This window comes from Lepisma saccharinum, chromosome 16, assembly GCF_977018435.1.
Source record: "Lepisma saccharinum chromosome 16, izLepSacc3.1, whole genome shotgun sequence".
NCBI lineage: Eukaryota > Metazoa > Arthropoda > Insecta > Zygentoma > Lepismatidae > Lepisma > Lepisma saccharinum.
The window spans coordinates 19,275,898-19,297,469 of record NC_139244.1 but is presented as its reverse complement, the minus strand read 5'-3'; the positions used below and the strand labels follow the sequence as shown (position 1 = coordinate 19,297,469).

The 21,572-nt window shown below is 38.1% G+C and overlaps 1 protein-coding gene and 1 long non-coding RNA gene across 2 annotated transcripts in view; one reads left to right on the top strand and one right to left on the bottom strand.

Moving 5' to 3' along the window:
- Window positions 1-21,572, bottom strand: part of LOC146000310 (neprilysin-1-like) — a 63,444-nt gene that overhangs the window by 16,735 nt on the left and 25,137 nt on the right. Inside the window, exons 4-9 of the mRNA XM_083137815.1 lie at window positions 14,932-15,155; window positions 10,403-10,549; window positions 8,986-9,117; window positions 6,636-6,731; window positions 6,329-6,453; window positions 4,117-4,303 (exon numbers count right to left, since the gene is read on the bottom strand). Coding sequence (XP_082993941.1) covers window positions 4,117-4,303; window positions 6,329-6,453; window positions 6,636-6,731; window positions 8,986-9,117; window positions 10,403-10,549; window positions 14,932-15,155 — 911 coding nt within the window. The remainder of the gene's footprint in view (window positions 1-4,116; window positions 4,304-6,328; window positions 6,454-6,635; window positions 6,732-8,985; window positions 9,118-10,402; window positions 10,550-14,931; window positions 15,156-21,572) is intronic.
- LOC146000311 (uncharacterized) overlaps window positions 7,545-21,572 on the top strand; it is a 92,206-nt gene continuing 78,178 nt past the window's right edge. The window contains exon 1 of the long non-coding RNA XR_014443492.1: window positions 7,545-7,643. This is a non-coding gene — a long non-coding RNA (uncharacterized LOC146000311). The remainder of the gene's footprint in view (window positions 7,644-21,572) is intronic.

The window sequence follows — 21,572 nt, the reverse complement described above, 5'->3', positions numbered from 1 at the left end:
TGACCTCACTCCCACATGCCTCGGCAGAGGTGGGTGATCATCCAACCAGGTAAGGAGTGGCGTGTGGTCAGCACGACGATCCCCCAGGTTTCCATGACAGGGTTACGCTACTCATTCGTAGCTGCCCAATTTCATCACGATGGTGCTTGGCCACCTGTCCCGTACCCGAACCCAAAGCCTGACGCCTTAGACCGCACGGTCCTGGTGCGAGGCATTACGACTGTTAGTAAGTTATATTTTAGAAGTAAATTTTCGGATATTGATCTGAAAGAGACAAAACTATCGTTATAGTAAAGTAAAGTAGTTATAACGTGCAACTAAACTACCGAAAATGATATTATCTTGCAATAGAAGTAGGTTATATGAAAAGAAATGTAACTGTAACATTAAAACAACCTCCTCACCACGATATCTTTATCAAGATATTAAATTCGTCTTGATAATTTGCGAATGGGTTGGGGCTCTCACTTGACAATCAGTACGCCCCTGTGTGGAACCGAATTGTATGCAGTGATGTGCCATAGACTATAAGTTTACGTCTACATGCGTTGTCTACACGTAATCTACGCGTAGATTACATTGGGTTGTAGTTTACATAGACTACGTAGACAATCTAAAGTGCATTAAAATTAATTTTCAAGGCTTTCATGAAATGAAAGTGACATTTTCAACTATATTGGTTCCTAACGAAATGAAAAGAACCCTATTTACAACAAAATTTCTCTTCTCTTCTATTATCAATTATGGAAGAAGATAAATAGTATGCAAGAAACAACAACAGATGGCAGTCGTGAGGCAAGAGTGGTCTTTTCCCCATAAAACACTAGAATATTTCCTATATTAGGTTTCTTCCTAGGTGAGAAATTGTTCGAATTTGGAAGAAAGAGTATGAAAAGTTCTCCTCACACATCAGCAACTGATCATTACCTTCTCAATCTGAAAGCCTGATGACTTGCTCCGGTCACGTGACTAAACGTCATCAACTGGACGCGAGATAGCTGCCATGTTTGATTTGCTTCTTCGGAATCAATGTTGGACCTTTTTAGTGAATATGGAATTGTAATGCAAATTTAAGAACTGTAATCGAGTTTACATGATGTGTAAATATGCTTAAATGTGGAAGAGGTATGGTGTATAAGTCTTGTGTACTCAATTGCAGAGGCAATTACAATGAAAAAGGTAAGATTAACATTCACAATTCTTCAAGATGTTAAAAATGTGAAATTTTTAGGGCAATTCCATGTGATTCAGTCACTACGAAAATATACAAGTAACAAATGTATTATACTAAAAATAAATAATAGTAATAGTTCATGATGTAAACATTTCATGTGTCCGAAATAGGCATCAAATATACTCGTAAATGTGGACAACATGTCAACATTTTTTTAGAATTATCAAATAATTTACCCTGAATTACAAACGTTGGTTAATATTGCGTCTACCAAAGCAATTTGTTAGTGTAAATTTTATGCAAGCATTCGGTAAATTATTCATATTATTTACACATTTTCAGTTTCAAAATGTGCTTAATGAAAGAAAGCTATACAACGGGGCAAGGTTGATACATGTGTACATTTATTCTTAATTTATCCCGCTTTATGCTTCTTTAGGCTAATCGGAGGCTAATGGAAGATATGTTGTAGATTTAAATACAAAAGTGCGATGTGTAACAAGAACGTCGATGAAATATTCGTGTGTAAAACTATCCAAGAATATATATATTACTTATGTTTCAAATACAAATGTTTCCACTGTTTCATATGAACTGCTTTTTATTTTTTGTCTTTGTGAAGCTTCAATGTTCGTAACTTTTATTAAATCAGTGATAATGTTTATTGTTTCATAATTTATTAACATTCTTCGCGACTTTTCTAACGGAATGTAAAAAACAGTGTAAGGAAATATTCCAAATTTTTATTTCCCAAGTGAACATTAAAATGGAAATATTAATCTGCTTTTTTTCTCAATGAAACTCTTAAGTTATTGTCACAAATCTTACTAACGACAATGAAAAGATTCAATTTGTATATTATCTCTCGTTCAATAAAGTCAATAGGATCGAAATTACAATATGACAAATGATTTAGGTTTAGTCTTTACAGAAATGTAACATTGCCCTTGTACCAATTTGTTTCGCTTTTGCTGCAAGAATATAGAAATTAAGCTTTTGTATTGAGATTGTAGCTAAGCAGAATATCTGCTTTATCTGGATGATTAATTTTGGGTATTCTAGAGTTAAATACAATTTAATTGATTAGGTAACTTGGAAAGTTTACGGTCAACCTAACATGTTTTTTATTTAATCAATTGATTTTACATACAAAAGTTCATACAAAAGCGGTTACGAGTTTTACTGTAGCTGACCAATATTCCCGATAATATTTTTCAAAGATATACAATGTTTAAATTTTTCCGCCAGGAAGTTTCGAACGGTTTTCAACTCTTTCTTTGTGCTATGGTAGGAATTTTTGTGGTGGCCATAGTGACTTCCTGAATGAAAATTTTGGTGTAAATATTCAATATTATACATTTTTCTTCTAACTATATTCGTCGGGAGGGTAAATGTCAAAATTTAACTTCATAAGAGAAATAAATATGCCTTAATTATCTACGGTAAAATTACGTCAAGGAGTTTACAGCGTTAAGACGATCGCCTCCAGATGATGACGTCTTGACTGAGCGCTGTGGCCTGAACCTCAAGATGGTCTTGGCTTTATGCTTCTTTAGGCTAATCGGAGGCTAATGGAAGCCGTGTTGTGCATTCAAATACAAGGGTACAATGTGTAGCAAGAACTTCGATGAAATATTCGTGTGTAAAATTACCCAAGAATATACACAAATGTTTTCACACAGAAAGCATTTTGTTACCTAGCTATGTTAATATGAACTAAAAAATGTATTAAATGTTATAAAACTGTTTCATATGAACTGCTTTTTATTTGTTGTCTTTGTGAAGCTTCGATGTTTGTAACGGATTTTTAAATCAGTGATAATGTTTATTGTTTCATAATTTATTAATACTCTTCACGATTTTATTAACAGAGTGTAAAAACAGTGTAAGGAAATATTTCAAATGTTTATTTCTCAAGTGATCGCTAAAATCAAAATATTAATCTGCTCTTTCCTTTCAATGAAAATGTTAGAAACTCTAGTTATTGTCACAGATCTTACAAACGACAATGAAAAGATTAAATTTGTGTATTATCTTTTGTTCAATAAAGTCAATAGGGTCGAACTTACAATGTGACAAATGATTTAGGTTTAGACCTTATACACAGAAATGTAACATTGCCCTTGTACCAATTTCTTTTGCTGCAAGGATATATAAATTAAGTTATTGTATTGAGATTGTATTGCTACACAGAATATCTGCATTATCTGGTTGATTAATTTTGGGTAAAGCTAAAGCAATTTAATTGATTAGGTAACTTGGAAAGTTTGCGGTCAACCTAACATGCGGGGCTTTGATTTAATCAATTGATTTTTACATACAAAAGTTCATACAAAAGCGGTTACGAATTTAACTGTAGCTGACAAATATTCCAAATAATATTTTTCAAAGATATGCAATGTTTAAATTTTTCCGCCAGGAAGTTTCTAACGGTTTTCAACCCGTTTTTATTGCTATGGTATAATTTCTTGTGGTGGCCGTAGTGACTTCCTGAATGAAAATTTTGGTGTAAATATTCAATATTCTACTTTTTTCTTCTAATTATATTCGTCGGGAGGGTAAATGTCAAAGTTTAACTTAATAAAAGAAATAAATATACCTTAATTCTCTGATAAAAATACTACAAGGGGTTTACAGCGTTAAGACGATCGCCTCCAGATGATGACGTCTTGACTGAGCGCTGTGGCCTGAACCTCAAGATGGTCTTGAACTGATACGTAGTATAAGTTTATTTTAATTCCACGGGGCCCTTTGCTAAGTTATCACCTTTCGCCATGTTGTTTACATAGATTACGTAATCTACGTGTATAAAATAGTCTACGTGTAGAATGTAGACTATTGTTGTTTACGCGTAGACGCACATCACTGATTGTATGCAGCACTAACGGTCTTAGACAAGCACGATATGTTAATGGGCCAGAAATAATAAAATTATACTTAACTCTTTCCCTGAGGGCGTCCAAGTAGTCCTGCGAGAACTGCCGCACGTAGAGTGCGCTGAGAGACTTGCTGAAGAGGTTGGTGGTCACTTTCACGCAGAAACTGTCCCAATCTTTGGGTTCCGTGACGTTCACCAGCTCGTGAAGGACATCTCTGGCATAGAGCATCAGGAGGGAATTGTGTGCTATTCTGAAACGATAGATGGCACGCAAAACAAATTCTTCAGTTGATCTAGTACAGAAAAAATCAGTTACATCTTCAAAGAAACCAAATTACAGTCAGTTACTGTTGAAAGTTACATAAAAAGTAACTCTTACTTCCTCCTTATAGCATTTTGGCACTTCCCTAGACAACGAGAATGACTGGTGAATTCACGAAAACAGAAGTGGAATTTTTACTTAGTAGTCAAGTTCTAAAATCATGATGGAGGTTATTTATCTATTATCAACTTCGTCCAACATGCATACATTTACATATGTATTTAGGAATGAGCCTAACAGTTTAAAACTTGCCCGTATATAAGAGGAAGGCTTAACGGGTGCAGCTAACCCCTTCCGTTGGTTTAGTAAACATTTTGCACTAATTCGTAAATCAACACTTGAGTGCGGTTTACCACCATGAACAATACTAAGTCACGGTGCCTCAACATATCTTAATGATACCGTGATCGAACCATGGGATGCGTTACTTCCCAACAAGTAGCTTAGTATTTCGTAGAGCTTGCGAAGGATGTACAGCTAACAATCTGAGCAAACACTGAAATGAAAGGTGGCACACACAATTTGGTTTTAATACCTTTGAACCGGCACGGCCATTTTCAATGAAAGGGTTTACCTGTCTCGTGCAGTAGACCTCGTCAGATAGCTGGTCCTAAAGCCACTATCACACGGAACTGGATTTCTAGTAGGAATACCCTAGTTGGCGCTGAACTAACTTTCTAGGTAGCAATCATGGCCGCCTGGCTGACTGCTTGACTGGTTTGGAGGAATAGGACATGTTCTAATTGCTACTTGCTTTTCTCGACTGGATTCTGTGTAACAGCCAATCGGAGCAAAGTTTCGCCATGTGAAGATTATCGGTGAGTGTGCAAAGGAGCGTTTTTATCTGTGGTTTACGAGTGTTACTCCAGCAATGTATAACGTATACATCATGAAAGGCGCGTTGAGTTACACCATCTATGCTGAGTGCACGGTGATTACATTTGAAACAACTAAAATATTCTTCCATACGTGTACAGTAAACGTTGTAAAGTATGTATTTAAGCAGCGCCATTGTTTTGTACCTAATAACGTTTTATACGAAACGCTATTCCTCTCGGTTGAATAGTTATCGGCTTTTAAAAATGTGAAGTGATACATTGTTTACATCTCACGCGGCCGCCATTACAACTTCCCTCGTATGGGAACAAAAGTCTATGGGCAAGTACGCTGATAAGTATCGTGTGAGGCGAAAACTAGCAAATTGGTAGCCAGTCCAGCGCCAACTAGGGCATACCTACTGGAAATCCATTTCCGTGTGATGCGGGCTTTGATGTCACACGCACAGAAAGTCTATTTAAGTGGTTGTCGACAACTTAACTCCAAATGACATCTCCCTGTTCTCAAAATCGTGAGAGTCTAAAACTGAGTGCTCCTCCTGAACTTTAAACGACACGCTCACTCGCAACTTTTCGTAAGATCTTCTCTCTCAATCTCCCAAGCAACAACAACTGATCATCTCTCTCAAAAACCACCACTTCTTAACCACTCTCTCTCCTGCTCCAAGCATTCGGTCATTCTCCTCCCTTCTCCTCTTACCATTCAACGCTCCTAACAGTGCACACTACCTCCTATCTTAGTTGACACATTCTTGACTTTTCTGCCAGCTATAGAATGATTGAACTACACAGAAATGCTAAGGATGATACGAATTGTACAATGAGATAAACAAAATCTCAAAATTGGCCAAAACACTACATTGGTTGAAATTTCTTTGAAAGTTATATTAGAAGGATATATGATTTTGAAGTAAGAGAATACATAGAGAATGAGAAATAATGAAGAAATACTAGGACAGATACCTGTATTCACGACGATTGCCTGCTTATTATTCTTATTTTATATTATTATTTTTTACAGAAATGTCCACATACAACAAGCATGCATTAAAAACATGAAAGATTCTTGATTGCAAACATTGTAAGTGAAACACATTTAAATATTAAAAATAACGAACCTGTTATCGAATTTCTTGATTTTCTCGCTTAACTTAATTAGGTATTCAGGAACCAGAACGTAAAAGAGCTGGTCATCTTGGAATTTTGTTGCAAAAAGTTGAGTTAATAGTTCCTCCCACTTCACCTGTTTATAACGAAAGAAAATATACTTATAATAGTAGTGCATTCATAACAATATTACGATAATCAAAAAAACAATAAGTTTTAACAATTATACATGAGATCAGACTTCATGCAATAACCTGTGCAGGAAAACATGGACATACAACAATTGAATTTGACTGTTTAGTTTATGAAAACACTTACAAACCCGAAGTTTTTCTGCAATTGGTCCATCGTATACGTTTCGTGGGCGCCTCTCTTCTGAAATTTGTTTATGACTTCCTTCTCCCTTGGAAGAATCTGGAGGAAAGAAGAAAGGAATATATATATGTTTTGTCTCGATAATTTTAGACTGTTTCAAAGTTGGATGATCGCTCTGTACACCGTATATCCAAAATGGTACGTTTTATTGACATTTAAGGGGCATAGGATCAGTGTTCGAATTGAAAAAATGCAGAAGGGAGGGGGGAACCCTTCAGAACTACTGATCAGGGGTGCGTGTTGGGCAGTTGCCCCCCTCCCAATTTTTGCTCCCGCATCATAGCCTATTAATGCTAAGCCTTGTTTACAAAGAAATATTAAAAGTCCTTGCAGTAATTCGCTCGAATATATAGAATATCGAATATCTTTTTAATGGGACAATAATGGTACAAATATATGCGTAAAAATCCGTCCTGGGAGTTTCAGCCCATAATGATCTATTCATTGTCATACATTGCTATGTGTTGTAAAAATGGACTAAATTACATTTTAACATGAAAATTATGACTATGTTCACTTCAGTTTCAATTTCACTGCTTCTTTCACTTCACGATCCATGTTTGAAGGGCCAATACTACAGAAAAATTACGGTTACACGTGAACTACTGGGTTTCGAGCGTATACTGATCGTTTTGCCTGTTCGAGCGAAATTCGCTCGTGACGTCATGCTGATCGAAGAGCTGTCAGTTCCTAACGCTATCTAGCGTCGGCCGTGCGAACTATTTGCCGGTCGAGCAAAAGACGTTTGTTGCAGCACTCTAATGTGCATTATACATTAAAGAAATATTATTGTGTAAAATTGGCGTCTCTGCTTACAGGGATTTTCATTTCTTACTTTTTGTACTTCCAGGGACTCCATGTCTGTCTGCCACCATTGAAGCATCAGCAGCTTCGTCCTCAACCAATCAAATTCTGCCTTTCAGCTCTTGGGTTGCGGTTCATGTTTTCAAGGTAGGTCGATCGGTTTAATTTCTCCCATAACGCAGCTAATGCCCACATTATTTGAAAATACTCTCCTAGTTTCTCTCAGTGAGGAATGATTAGTCGCTGCATCATTCGCTCAATGTTCAGTCTCCTCATCATTTCATTCTGGCAGCTTTTGGGTTCAAGTTCCGACCTTGGTATGGCTCTCCATTTATCAAGTTCGTTCTCATCGTCGCGATTAACCCAAAGAGAACAAGAACGTAGAACAAGAACAGTAAGATTCAAGGTTCAGTCAGCTTATGTAATCTTGGACATCCTGTGGCATGAAGGCAGATTGATACACCTTCGAAAACCTCCATTCATTGCAAAGCTACTGTATCTCCAATTTCTCGGTGTGATTTAGTTATTTTTAACGATCAAGGTTGGCAACACTGAGAGTGGACGTGATTCACTTCTAGACATTATTTCCGCATCCTCAAAAATATGTGACTAAGTCAAAATAAATTATATGTATTACTAGTAAATATGTGCAAATAATGGATTCTTGAGTACAAAATTATTACATTCATAGCACTATAGTCTATTTTTTATATCTACGTACTCGTTCGAAGAGTCAATATTTCTTAAACTTTCCCTTTTCACTTATCCCAAAACGAAAGATACATTAAATGCATTTCACGTTCTTGTACTCAAAATGTAGTACCTTTAATTTTTTTAGATTCCTCCGAGACTTGGCATGTTAAAATGTAGGACATGTCTGGGAAAAAGAGAACGTCTGGCAACCCTGGACGTGTTCCTTAAGTCTTAACGAATCGCACGAATTGAACGAAGAAGAATCGTTCTTGTGGTATAAACTCTATTGCAGACGTTATTGTTCACTTTAATCACATTTTGAGAACAAATACAGAAGCACTCGTCTTTGCTTTTTATCGCGTAGCAGCTTGAAGCAACCCTCTTACTCGCATTAACTACTCCTAGCAGACTATCTTCACAGAACAAACCCGCCATCCAAACGGTGAGTTTCGTGCTATAACGAACTTCACATATCACTCGGAAATCGAATTTAGGAACGTCGTAACGAACTTCAGTTGCCATGCCTCTTTTAACACCTTAAGGCGATCTTGTACCTTGGGCATTTTCCTCGTTAAGTCTGTGTAAGTTTATGAGAAAAATTTGGTCACAATTATCTTGAGAACCAGTCAACAGAAAATTTTCAAATTTTACCTGAGCACTGAGAAAGGATGTTTCTAGAGATTCATTTTTTGATAGTTTCATTTACTGCATCAGCGTCTCAAAAACTAGCTAATTTTGCTCTTAAAATATCGTTTTTGTTCCACTTTCCTATTTCACGTTGGAAAAACATACTCACCTTCGTTATCATGGTAGAAAACAGTAGGATTCTCTGGGTTTCCTCCATTCTATCCCTAAATTCCAGGTCGTCAGGCAGGAAATCTTGGATAAATTGTTCCATGTTCATCAGCCTCATTTGTTCCGTGAAGCCCTGGGAACAAAAGGAGCAAAACCTGAGACATAAAACAACCAGACTTAAGCATGTAAACTTAGCATTTAGTGTCAGTGTCGTGACGTCGCTAGCGCGGAGGGCGGTACCAAACAGCTCAGTAAACCCTTCCCGCAAATAGCGACAAACTTATGATTAGGGTACTTGATAAAAATAAATAAATTTAGGTTATCTAGCATTCCGGTGGAATTACCTAAATAAAAAATCTGACGTGTTCATATTCTACCAATAATTAAGCGTGAAATTATCAGCATTATCTAAGGCCTAATATGTTTTGATTTCTTGATAAATTATTAAGTATTTATATACTTAACGATATAAAGAAACTTAATTTTTCAGAAGTTAAGCATCATAACACTGGATGCATCGTAACAAAATGAACGACGACTATGGGAATTTGTTTTAATTTTTCACGTTATATGCACGATTTGAATTCTTGTAATTACGAGCATAATTTTGGGATTAAGTCTTGTTTTCTGAATACAAGTACTTTAGTAACACATACACTTCGTACGCTTAGCAAACTTTTTGAACACAATCCATGAATTCTAGGCAAGCCCAAATCTTGGGGAAGAGTGAGACATGGTTTACTTACTGCTGGACCAAAGAGAGAATAAACCCCACTGGCGCTGTAGTCAAATTTTTGACCTAAGTGAGAGGAGGGAGCGTGGGCGATGCAATCAGTTGATTACCATGTAAATCTGCCCCATGCATTGACAACTTTATACGATGTTTGTGTCATCATTAATGGGATAACCGTACGCAGTGAAAGCAGAGACGTAATATTAAACGTTGTTGAAGTTTTTGACAACGACACAAGGGGCACTCGGAGGCCAAGCTAAGGGGAAACAAGAGGAGAAAACAAATTACTATACACTTTAGTTCGGGAGTTTCTTGGGGGTTTTCTCGTCTTGGTTGAGCTGTAGTCTCGATGACAGCAAAGGAATTCGTTCTCACCGTTTCCTAAAGAATACAAATAAGATATCCATACCTTAGGAGCGTTTCAAACCCACTTTCTTGCTGTAAACATTGAAGTCAAACATGAAACTTCAGAATTTCTTTACATTAATATTAAAGAGTGCACAGAATGTTCCAGTATTCCAAATTCATAGATTTAGATAAGATAAGATAAGATTCTTTTGCAGAAATCTATTGCGTTAATACTTAATTGCGTTAACAGGGGAAATAAGACTACTTAATATATAAAAGTTTATATGTTTTTAAATAACTCCATCTATTATAGAAGAAACTACATATTATACGTTACCTTTATGTACGTGTAAGCTTTGCTCTCTTCCTCATATTCGCTTGTATCCCTCCGCCATCTTCTTTTGCCTTCTGGCAGAGGAACGAGACGATCGAACCGAAGACGTGTGAGATCAATCAGGTCTTCTAAGCTTGAGGGATCCGTAACCTGAAACAAAGATAGTTTTTTCAGCGCTGGACACAGTATGCTTTCATTTTATACAAGGATCAAGTCCAAGAGTTGAGAAGGGAGGAACTAATATTCATGCAATTTTTCCATATTAACTGTTAGAACGTCACTGGTTCCCTTGACTTTCATATTTGCAGATTTTTGTGTAATTCTAGAGGAAAACATTGTTTCAGAAGGGTTTCAAGTTGTTGTTTATTTAAACAATACGTCACAGTTTTTAAAATGGCGATTTTCTTTCGAACGATTTAAACAAGCAGTAAGGTTATTCTAGACAAGACTGAGACCAACGTTTAAAAATCGAGCGCAGACCTAGACTTGTCGAGACGACACCTTGAGCGAGATCTGCGAAATCGAGTCGAAGCCGACGGACAATCTCGTCTAGTTCGATAGTTCAACTAGAACCATGAAAATTTCGTCTACAACTCAAAATTACTTGCTTTATTAACAAGGGCGTTCTCCTGGTGGAGCAATAGTTGCTAACGCACAGAGATATAAAGGATTACAGGGGGGGAAGAGATAGAATGACATAGAGATTGATTGATAGAGAGAGAGGAATAGATAAAGAAAGAAATAGAGGAAGAAAGAAATACAAAAAAATAGAAATAGAGAAACGGAGGAAGTAAGTAAGAAAAAGGTGAAGAAACAAACAAATTGATGGACAGAGAAAAAGAAAGAATAGAGATACAGACGAACATAAAAAGAGGAAGAATGAGAGACAAAGAAAGAATGAAATAAAGAGAAAGATTGTGGAAAAAGGAGAGAAAAGAACATAACAGGTGACGAAAGAGAGACAAAAAAGAATGAAATACAGAAGATGAAGAAAAAGAGAAAAGTTGAGGAAGGAGAGAGAGAGAACGAAATAAAGATGGAAGAAGTAGAATCAAAGAAAGAAACTGAGGGGAGGAAGAAAAAGAAGTGAAGAAAGAAACAGAGGAACAAGGCAGGGTAGAAAGGAAGGTAGAGAGGAAAAGAGGGACTCTCAGCCTTAAATCAGAGCTCGTCTGGAAAATATTTCGTCTATCCTCGAGTTCACCAGAATAAAATACTTTATCCACGCCAATGTTTACTATGTGAATTATTCATACATGCCAGTGTTGCTTGATGCCTCTTTCAATTAGTATTTCTGCATTCTTGTATTTCTTATTTTGAAACTCGAGACGAGTTCGAGATTGGAATTTCTATATCTATGGTTAGTGGCGTGCTCATGATTTTCGAAAGGGACTGTTTATGTACACCTTTTCCGGTAGTCAGTCCTCATTTTGCCATCTATTCCTACATTTGACGTTCTTTTTTTTTAGGAATTCTGAGACAAAGGGGGGTTACAACCCCCACCAACCCCCTCTTGGGCACGCCACTGTCTATAGTCTCTCTCGGTTTATTGTTTACGAATGCTCAAAGAATGCTGTTAGATACAAGGGGAAAGTGACTACTCAGATGTGTGCAGTTTTGAGAGGCACGTAGCCAGGCGGAGGGCTATGGGGGCTGAAGTCCCTCCTCCCGAAACCCTGCAAATATATAATTCAAATGTTATTGTTATTGTTACTACCAGTAAAAACTGCATTACATTGAAAAATGTTTAGTGTATAATAGACGAATCAGGTTAAATTTTTATGTTTTACCATTTAATCCAAAGAATAAATGAATTCACAGCTTCCAAAACTTTATTTGTGAGAGGTCACAGAATAAAAAAATATATAAGTAAAATTTACCACTAACTGTTAAAGCCTTTTTTTGAACGATTATGTAAAAGTTAATAACAAAATACAATAACTCTGATTTTCAGGATACTAACTGTACAAAATATAAGGAAAATAATGGACAACAGTTTTGTTAGATATTCACTGATACGGTGGATCGAGTATCAAAGTTTCTCCATTTATGTAATAATAACAATTCGTGTATATTTTTAATAACTTATAATAGTTATTATTGTAAAATAACAATAATTATTATTGTCATTATTATTTGTACTAATCACGTTTATCTACGGCCTGACACACCTCTATAAATATTTCTGGCGACGCCCGTGCTGATAAAGGATAAGCTCCCCCGAAAAATTCTGGCTACGGGCCTGGTTTGTGGTGAAGTATCTCTTGGCAAATTCCCACTTTGGTGTGAAGTTTGTGGTGAAGTAACTCTTGGCAATTGCCACTTTGGTGTGAGGTTTGAGGTGAAGTATCTCGGCAATTGCCACTTCGGTGTGAGATTTATGGTGAAGTAACTCTTGGCAATTGCCACTTTGGTGTGAGGTTTGTGGTGACGTATCTCTTGGCAATTGCCACTTTGGTGTGAGATTTGTGGTGAAGTATCTATTGGCAAATTCCCACTTTGGTGTGAAGTAACTCTTGGCAATTTCCACTTTGGTGTGAGGTTTGTGGTGAAGTATCTCTTGGCATTTGCCACTTTGGTGTGATTTGTGGTGAAGTAACTCTTGGCAATTGCCACTTTGGTGTGAGGTTTGTGGTGAAGTATCTCTTGGCAATTGCCACTTTGGTGTGAGATTTGTGGTGAAGTAACTCTTGACAATTGCCACTTTGGTGTGAGGTTTGTGGTGAAGTATCTCTTGGCAATTGCCACTTTGGTGTGAGGTTTGTGGTGAAGTATCTCTTGGCAATTGCTACTTTTGTGTGAAGTTTGTGGTAAAGTATCTCTTGCAAGTGCCAATTTAGTGTGGTGAAGTATCTCTGGCAATTGCCACTTTGGTGTGAAGTTTGTGGTGAATTATCTCTTGGCAATTGCCACTTTGGTGTGAGATTTGTGGTGAAGTATCTCTGGCAATTGCCACTTTGGTGTGAGATTTGTGGTGAAGTAACTCTTGGCAATTACCACTTTGGTTTGAGGTTTGTGGTGAAGTATCTCTTGGCAATTGCCACTTTGGTGTGAGGTTTGTGGTGAAGTAAATCTTGGCAATTGCTACTTTAGTGTGAAGTTTGTGGTAAAGTATCTCTTGCAAGTGCCAATTTAGTGTGGTGAAGTATCTCTGGCAATTGCCACTTTGGTGTGAAGTTTGTGGTGAATTATCTCTTGGCAATTGCCACTTTGGAGTGAGATTTGTGATGAAGTATCTCTTGGCAATTTCCACTTTGGTGTGAGGTGTGTGGTGAAGTATCTCTGGCAATTGCCACTTTGGTGTGACGTTTGTGGTGAAGTATCTCTTGGCAATTACCATTTTGGTGTGAGGTTTGTGGTAAAGTATCTCTAGGCAATTGTTACTTTGGTGTGATGTTTGTGGTGAAGTATCTCTTGGCAATTGCCACTTTGGTGTAAAGTTTCTGGTGAAGTAACTCTTGGCAATTGCCACTTTGGTGTGAGGTTTGTGGGGAAGTATCTCTTGCCAATTGCCAATTTGGTGTGTTGTTTGAGGTGAAGTATCTCTTGGCAATTACCACTTTGGTGTGAGGTTTGTGGTGAAGTATCACTTGGCAATTTCCACTTTTGTGTGAGGTTTGTGGTGAAGTATGTCTTGGCAATTGCTACTTTTATGTGAAGTTTGTGGTGAAGTATCTCTGGCAAGTGCCAATTTAATGTGGTGAAGTATCTCTGGCAATTTCCACTTTTGTGTGAAGTTTGTGGTGAAGTATCTCTTGGCAATTGTTACTTTGGTGTGAGGTTTGTGGTGAAGTATCTCTTGGCAATTGCCACTTTGGTGTGAGGTTTGTGGTGAAGTATCACTTGGCAATTGCCACTTTGGTGTGAGGTTTGTGGTGAAGTATCTCTTGGCAATTGCTACTTTTATATGAAGTTTGTGGTGAAGTATCTCTGGCAAGTGCCAATTTAATGTGGTGAAGTATCTCTGGCAATTTCCACTTTTGTGTGAAGTTTGTGGTGAAGTATCTCTTGGCAATTGTTACTTTTGTGTGAGGTTTGTGGTGAAGTATCTCTTGGCAATTGCCACTTTGGTGTGAGGTTTGTGGTGAAGTATCTCTTGGCAATTGCCACTTTGGTGTGAAGTTTGTGTTGAAGTATCTCTTGGCAATCGCCACTTTGGTTTGAGGTTTGTGGTTAAGTATCTCTGGCAATTGCCACTTTGGTGTGAGGTTTGTGGTTAAGTATCTCTTGGCAATTGCCACTTTGGTGTGAAGTTTGTGGTGAAGTATCTCTTGGCAATTACAACTTTGGTGTGAAGTTTGTGGTGAATTATCTCTTGGCAATTACCACTTTGGTGTGAAGTTTGTGGTGAAGTATCTCTTGGCAATTGCCAATTTGGTGTGAAATTTGTTGTGAAGTATCAGTTGCTAGGTTTTGTGAAATATGTACGACAAGATTACTGGTCATAGTAAAGCTACAAGGACGATAATAATTGGAATTGTAACAATTAAGATAACAAAGATATCGCAAAGTAGATATCAGAGAAAACCTACCTCGGACGGCGATAGATGGAGTAGCTGTGGTAGATTTCCATAACGGCGTGGTAGGTCGATGTACACAGCCAGTCGTGACGTGTTGTATACGTCACGATCGACGTATACGTCGAACAGTGGAGCTCCGTTGACCCTCAAGAGATTGAGAACCAGTGTTGTCAGATCCTCGGAATATCCACTACGTGGTCCTTGGTAACCACCCAATTCGTCCAACAGCAGAAACACTGGAAAATAGTATTACTTAATTAGTGTCTATTAAAAATATGATTTCATATATTATGCATTGGTCAATTACAATAAACATTAAGACATGAAAATGTGTATAGCCTATCAGAATTTTCCAAAAACATATTATTAATTCTTCATTCGTAAAATATCCACTGATTTGAATTTTTAAATGAACAAACACATTTTAAAAAGCTACGAATGCCATATATTGCTGGCTTGGTGACCGAGCTCGTTAGGTGGTTAATCATAAATTATCCTCATCGTCGCGATTAGACAAAAGTGGAAGAAAAGCCAACGCTAAATAACAAAATACAAAAATTACATATTCTACAGGGCTCATTCAATATATAACTGGAAATATATTGTATCAAATATTTATTACAAGCACCAAATGAACTACAGTACTAGGTTTCAACATAGTCCCCCCTTATTCAATGCACCTAAGCCAGCGCTTGATAAGGGCACTGATTCCACAGGGGGGAAAAAATTTGGAGGCGTGCGAAACCACTCATGCACCACTGGATGGACATCGCCCTCATTCCGGAACCTCGATCCACTTACGTTAGTGCATCTTTCAGTGGGCCAAATGTGTGGAAATCGGAAGCCGCGAGATCGGGCGAATATGGAGGGTGAGATAAGCACTCAAACTTTAGGTCCTCGATAGTAGACAATGTGACATTTTACGAAATGTATTTTTATTTTTATAAAATTTGAAATCGAAGGGGGGCAATTGCCCCTCTGTGCCCCTTGCAAGTGCTCTTGGCCGTCTGGAAGAAAAATGCAAGGAACACGTAAAAACTAATTCCATCATGAGTATCCAATTGTCCTGCTATTCTTAGATTCTCCTAGTCTTGTTTTTTGACTTCAATGTTTGCTTCCCCTAGAATGGACTTCCGTCCAAGGTCGGGGGGAGGGGGGGGACAATGCCCCCTTCCTCCCTGTGGTTGCGACACTGTTTACGAGTGTCTCTTCATCAATTTCACGTCATAGCAACGCATCCAAGAAAAACATCCGAACACATTAGGCACCTTTAATACAAGACTAGTCAAAATGTCACAACTGTTCTAGATGCTGAAATTTGCGACATCATTTCCCGAAGTCTGAATGTGGAAGGGAATTCCCCCCCCCTCCCAATCCTGATACGACATTATATGGAATCCCATACACCCTAATAAATCACAAAATCCATAAGTGTCTTTCTTATGTTGCTAGAGTAACACATGATATAATTGTAAAGATTACTGAGAATTCCAGGTAGGAATGTGTTCTGTATTTTTCACAGGGGGGGCAAAGCAGGCTCTCAGTTGCCCCCCCCCCCGTCCCCCTCTAGCTACGGTCCTGGACACTCCGCTGCTCCAGCTTGGAGCACTCCTGTAAGGGTGCCGCCATATTGTGTAACTGTTTCACTGTTTCCCAACTTCCCGTGCGCGAGGCAGGTGTGCCAGCTCCCTAGCTTACAGTCTGTAAGTTACAGATGCCTTCACAAAATAACAAACATATAACAATCACGGTCGTATTTTTTTAATGTTTTACACTACTTTTCCGGTTATTTATTGAATGCACCTTGTAATTGATACTTTTGCAATGAACATACAATTCGTATTTCATGCCAAAAGGCTATCACACGTTTATCTGGTTGCACACGTCATCTACCCATGACGTATTGTCACATTTTGTTGTCATTAGCAACCTAGAATCTGTGCCGTGTGGTCGCATTGAAGAGCATATGCATGTAGTTATGAAGTTCGGTCGATTTGTAGTACCATACCACGTAGATAATAATAATAATAATTGATTGATTGATTGATTAATTTGTTGTTTTAAGTCCACTTTATGCACAGAAAGGCTAATCGTGACTGGGCCTACAGTTTAAAGCGGGATCCGAACCACTATGTGCCTCCACAGGGTATCAAACCCGGGACACCTTGATTACAAGGCTAGGACGCTACCACTGTTCCATAATAATAATAATAATAATAATAATAATAAAGCACTTTCAACCTCTAGATAACATTATATTTCTAAACAAGACTAGTTAGAATATTTTCTATTTCCTCGCTTTCTACTTTAATTTTCGTCGATTTATCAGCACCATAGGTTAATCGCGACGATGAAGATGGGTGACGAACTTATGGAATTAGAACAAAGTATCATTCAATTCATGCCTTATCCAGAATTCGCTCTGAACTGATTTCTCTGCTATCATTGACGAATCTAGAAGAAATAGTAGGAAGGCGCAGTGGAGACCGGAATATTTTCTGGGAGTCAGTTCAATTTTGGGGATAAAAAAACTTTATCTAGTTTTCTTGTTTCCTGGGGGATGGATCTCTATGCATTGACTCAGCTGCAAGCAACACTAAAAGCATTGCACGCGATTCGATTGTACAGTTACTGACATAAATGGGAAGAACAAAATTACCAAACATTTACAAGCAAGCAACTGGAAATCCAAAATGAATAATTTACTAGGATGTATGTCAATTGGCTTTGACGAAAATTTTAATATTTATAGTGAAATATAGGTAATATCAGTAGTGGTAAGTAATACGGGCCAACACAGCGATGAAAGGTAACAGATTTTATGAAATAATAAGATTTTCTTAATTATTTATTAAGTAAGTACTTATAAGACTGAGAGCTTTAGAGATTTAACGAGAAGTTCACAAGAAATTAAACTATAGGATAATTAATATTTCTTTTTAGTTAGTAGTAATTACTAACTAATCTTAACTTTACTACATTTTTTGTTTATACAGTAAGGTTGTTCGCTTTATATCCGACCATTTTTGACGGTTAAGAGATACCGCGCCGCCACCACCGATCATGTTCTATTGAACCCCCAGCATTGTGGACTATCGCCCGGCATCGCTGTTTCCATTGCAGCAAGCTCCGGCGCAGGACAGGCATGGGAATTCTGTCCCACTCCTCCCTGAAAGCTTTCCATAGACCATCCAGGGTGCGCGGGCGGCGATGTTGAAGACGTCGTTTCAACAGTCCAAATGCGCAAAAATCCATTGGACTGGCATCTGGGCTTTTCACAGGAATGTTTTCAAACGGAATGACACGAATTCCTAATTCCTCTGCCATTTCGTAATAAAAACGTAGTGATGTTCTGACGGTATGACTCGAAGCCTTGTCCATATGGATCATCACCTGGTTCGCGTCCATTCCATGCAATTGTGGGATGTCTCTCCGATAGATAGGTGTCAGAATGGAGTCTTGGAAGTATCTGGCATTCACCTTCACGTTTTTGTCCACCTTGCGTATCATCAACTTACCCTCATATCCGAATCCCGTCACAACCATAAAGCCACGAGGGAAACTTTCCCTGCGCTGACGAACAAAGTTGCTGCGCCCCTTGCCGTCAATGTCACGATATGTGATCGCCCGAATGTGATCACCAGCAGTAAGATGGACATATGATTCATCCATTGTGACAACTTTCTTCCATTTGGAACCCGCCAGGTACTTTTCATACAGTTTCCTGCAGTTCGTCTTACGTTCGGCAATGTGACACGGTAGAAGGTGGCGTACAGTCATGGAAAATAGTTCTTGGGCCACGAGACCTACGATATCGTAACATCTTAAAGCCTGTTGTCTATGCAACCCAAATAACAAAATTGTCGCTTGGGTTTGCCTGGCGGACCTGGATTCTCGGGAATGATTGAGTATTGACAGCAGCGTGAGTCATACCCCCAGGCCCAGCCATAACAAATCACAGCTGGGTGCCGTGAGACCACCAGAAAAAGTTTCAGGAATTCGTTTCTTAACAACAGCTATTCGTAAGAAAATGTTCTCTTTACTGATATTAGAGTCATTGTCAAGAAAGTTCACTGAAATGGTGGTTTTCGTCGAATCATCATCGCGCAACACACATGCTGTCAACCCAGAAGTCCTTGAAAAAGATTGGAGTTAAAAACAACAACTTGACTAATGATAAGACGAATCGATATTCATTAGTCCCAACTTAGAATTTTGTGTAAGACATGGATCATCATGTCCTATCATCCATTTCATAACTTCAATAATCATCCTCATCGCCTTTGTTGATGCCAAGTGCTAGAAAAGCAATATAAAATAAACAAAATTAAGAAATAAATGACATTTTCAGCGATTTCACACAGCGACCCAGTTGCATGTAGACAAAGTTTCATTAATCGGGAACCAAGGGCCCCCTCGTTGTGCTTCATTGTCATTTTCCCTCCACTTTGCCTGCACAATCCACGAAGTGCACCAAAGCGGCGCATATTATGAATAGGTAAACTATATGATATTATGTTAATTTACAATTTAGTAATAAAATGTGAATTTTGGGGGCTTCAGTTAAGTGGCTGCACATCCATTACGTAATCGCGAGATCATCAAATTGTACGAAGCGTGTCTACACCTACGTAAAGTGTCAGTCCCTGTCATAGGCGTGCGCAGACCCTCTGAGTAGAGGGGGATAGCCTTGATTATATTTCAGGCCGGAAAATAATAACGTAATTTCATCTCACTTGTTTACATTTTATTGCATTTATGGGTGTGTTTATATATACACCCCTCCCCCCGCCCCACACACACATATAAATACATACATACATATATATATACAACACACACACACACACACACACACACACACACACACACACACACACACACATATATATATATATATATATACATACATACATATACATATATACCAACAGTAAAAATCATATAAATTGTCTCTCAAATCTGCGCGTTCCTTTTCCTCCCAACAATTGTTCATGCACTTAAGAAAAAACCTTTTAGCAGCAGTACTTCTCTCCTCGGTAATATAAAATGCATTACAGAAAACAAATTGCGAGCAAAGCGACCAATAAATTTTCAGATCCAATTTTTGCAAAATGAAAACAATGTCGATTTAATATGGGAAAAAAATCATGGAGCGCCATATTATTCTCTTTTACAATTTTTTTTTCATTTAGATCGTTTGGCGTCCAGGGTTAACTCCCGCCGACCTCTAGCTACGGCTCTGAACTTGACTAGACTTCAAGAAAAGCAGACATTGCGAGCGAAGCGAGCAAGAACATTTTACGAAAGTTATTTATATTTGTATAAAATTTGAAATCAAGGGGGCAATTGCAGCTCTGTCCCTCCCCCCCCAACCCCCAACCCCCCCGCAGGTGCTCTTGGCAGTCAGGAAGATATAATGCAAGAAAGACGTGAAAACAAAATCCATCTGGAGTATCCTTTTGTCCTGCTACTCTTAGATTCTGCTACTCTTGCTTTCCTTTACTTCCATGTTTGCCCCCTAAAATTGACTTCCGTTCAAGGTTGTGGGGGGCTGTGGTTTCGCCACTGCACCCCCTTCCCCCGTAGTTGCCTTTAGTGTTGCCCACGAGACGAGACTTTGGCCTGTCTCGTCTCGTGGAAATGCTGTGAAATGCTGTCTCGTCTCGAAAATATTCGTTTGTCTCGGGACACATGATCAATCTCGTCTCGTCTCGAATTTTTAAAAGCCTGTCCCGTCTCGTCCCGTGGGCAACACTAGTTGCCTTGAACTTTCATCGGCTTGAAAATACTTAATTTTCTTTAAGAGTATAATATAGTTTAATAACGGCGATAGGATTCATCTATCCTAAATTTCTAGGTGAAAATATAATAATATAGGGGCATAGATGTCTGAAAGGGAGGCAAGGATTGCCACATCTTCCCCTTAGAAAACGAATGTCAACCAAAAAGTACGTTTTCACATGTATAATTTGATTTCAGTCATAATAATTTACATTAATTATTATAATGAGGATGCAGGAATGCGATAATGCAACACTATTATCGGGGTAATATGCCCCATGGAAAAATACCGTGCTTGTCTCTTCGTGGAAAAAATCTGCAGACGTCCATGATTAGGGGTGGATTTGCCCTCCCCATGGCCCCATGGGCGCACGCCTATGATCCCCGTGATGGAATATGTAGCGCAAAGCCAGGGCTTTAAGATCAAATTTGTTTTGTTATTGTTTTTATTAGTAATTACCTCAGTTTTCTTCCTCTGAAGTTAAATTATTCATGACGACGATTTATGATTACATTAAAGACATGAATGAACATACACAATGAATCCATTTTGGTCGGAACTCGAACTCGGAACCTTGTTCGGCAAGAAATAAAAATATCCATAAGGCATGAGTGTTTCATTGGAGATGTTCCTCTACTTTAGTCATTTTATCACTAATATATTTCTTTAATATACAATAATAAGTCACAACTACCTAAAAATAAATATTATTTTGCATTTGCACATGCATATGTTTTTTTACGGTTAGAGTGTGAACTGGCACCTGTTTATTTAGATTGTTTATTATGTTTCGTGTGTATTTAAAGATAGGAAATATGATTGAGGAACGATTAGGGCTATAAGAATTCCGTCCGTGACGGAGTGGTTA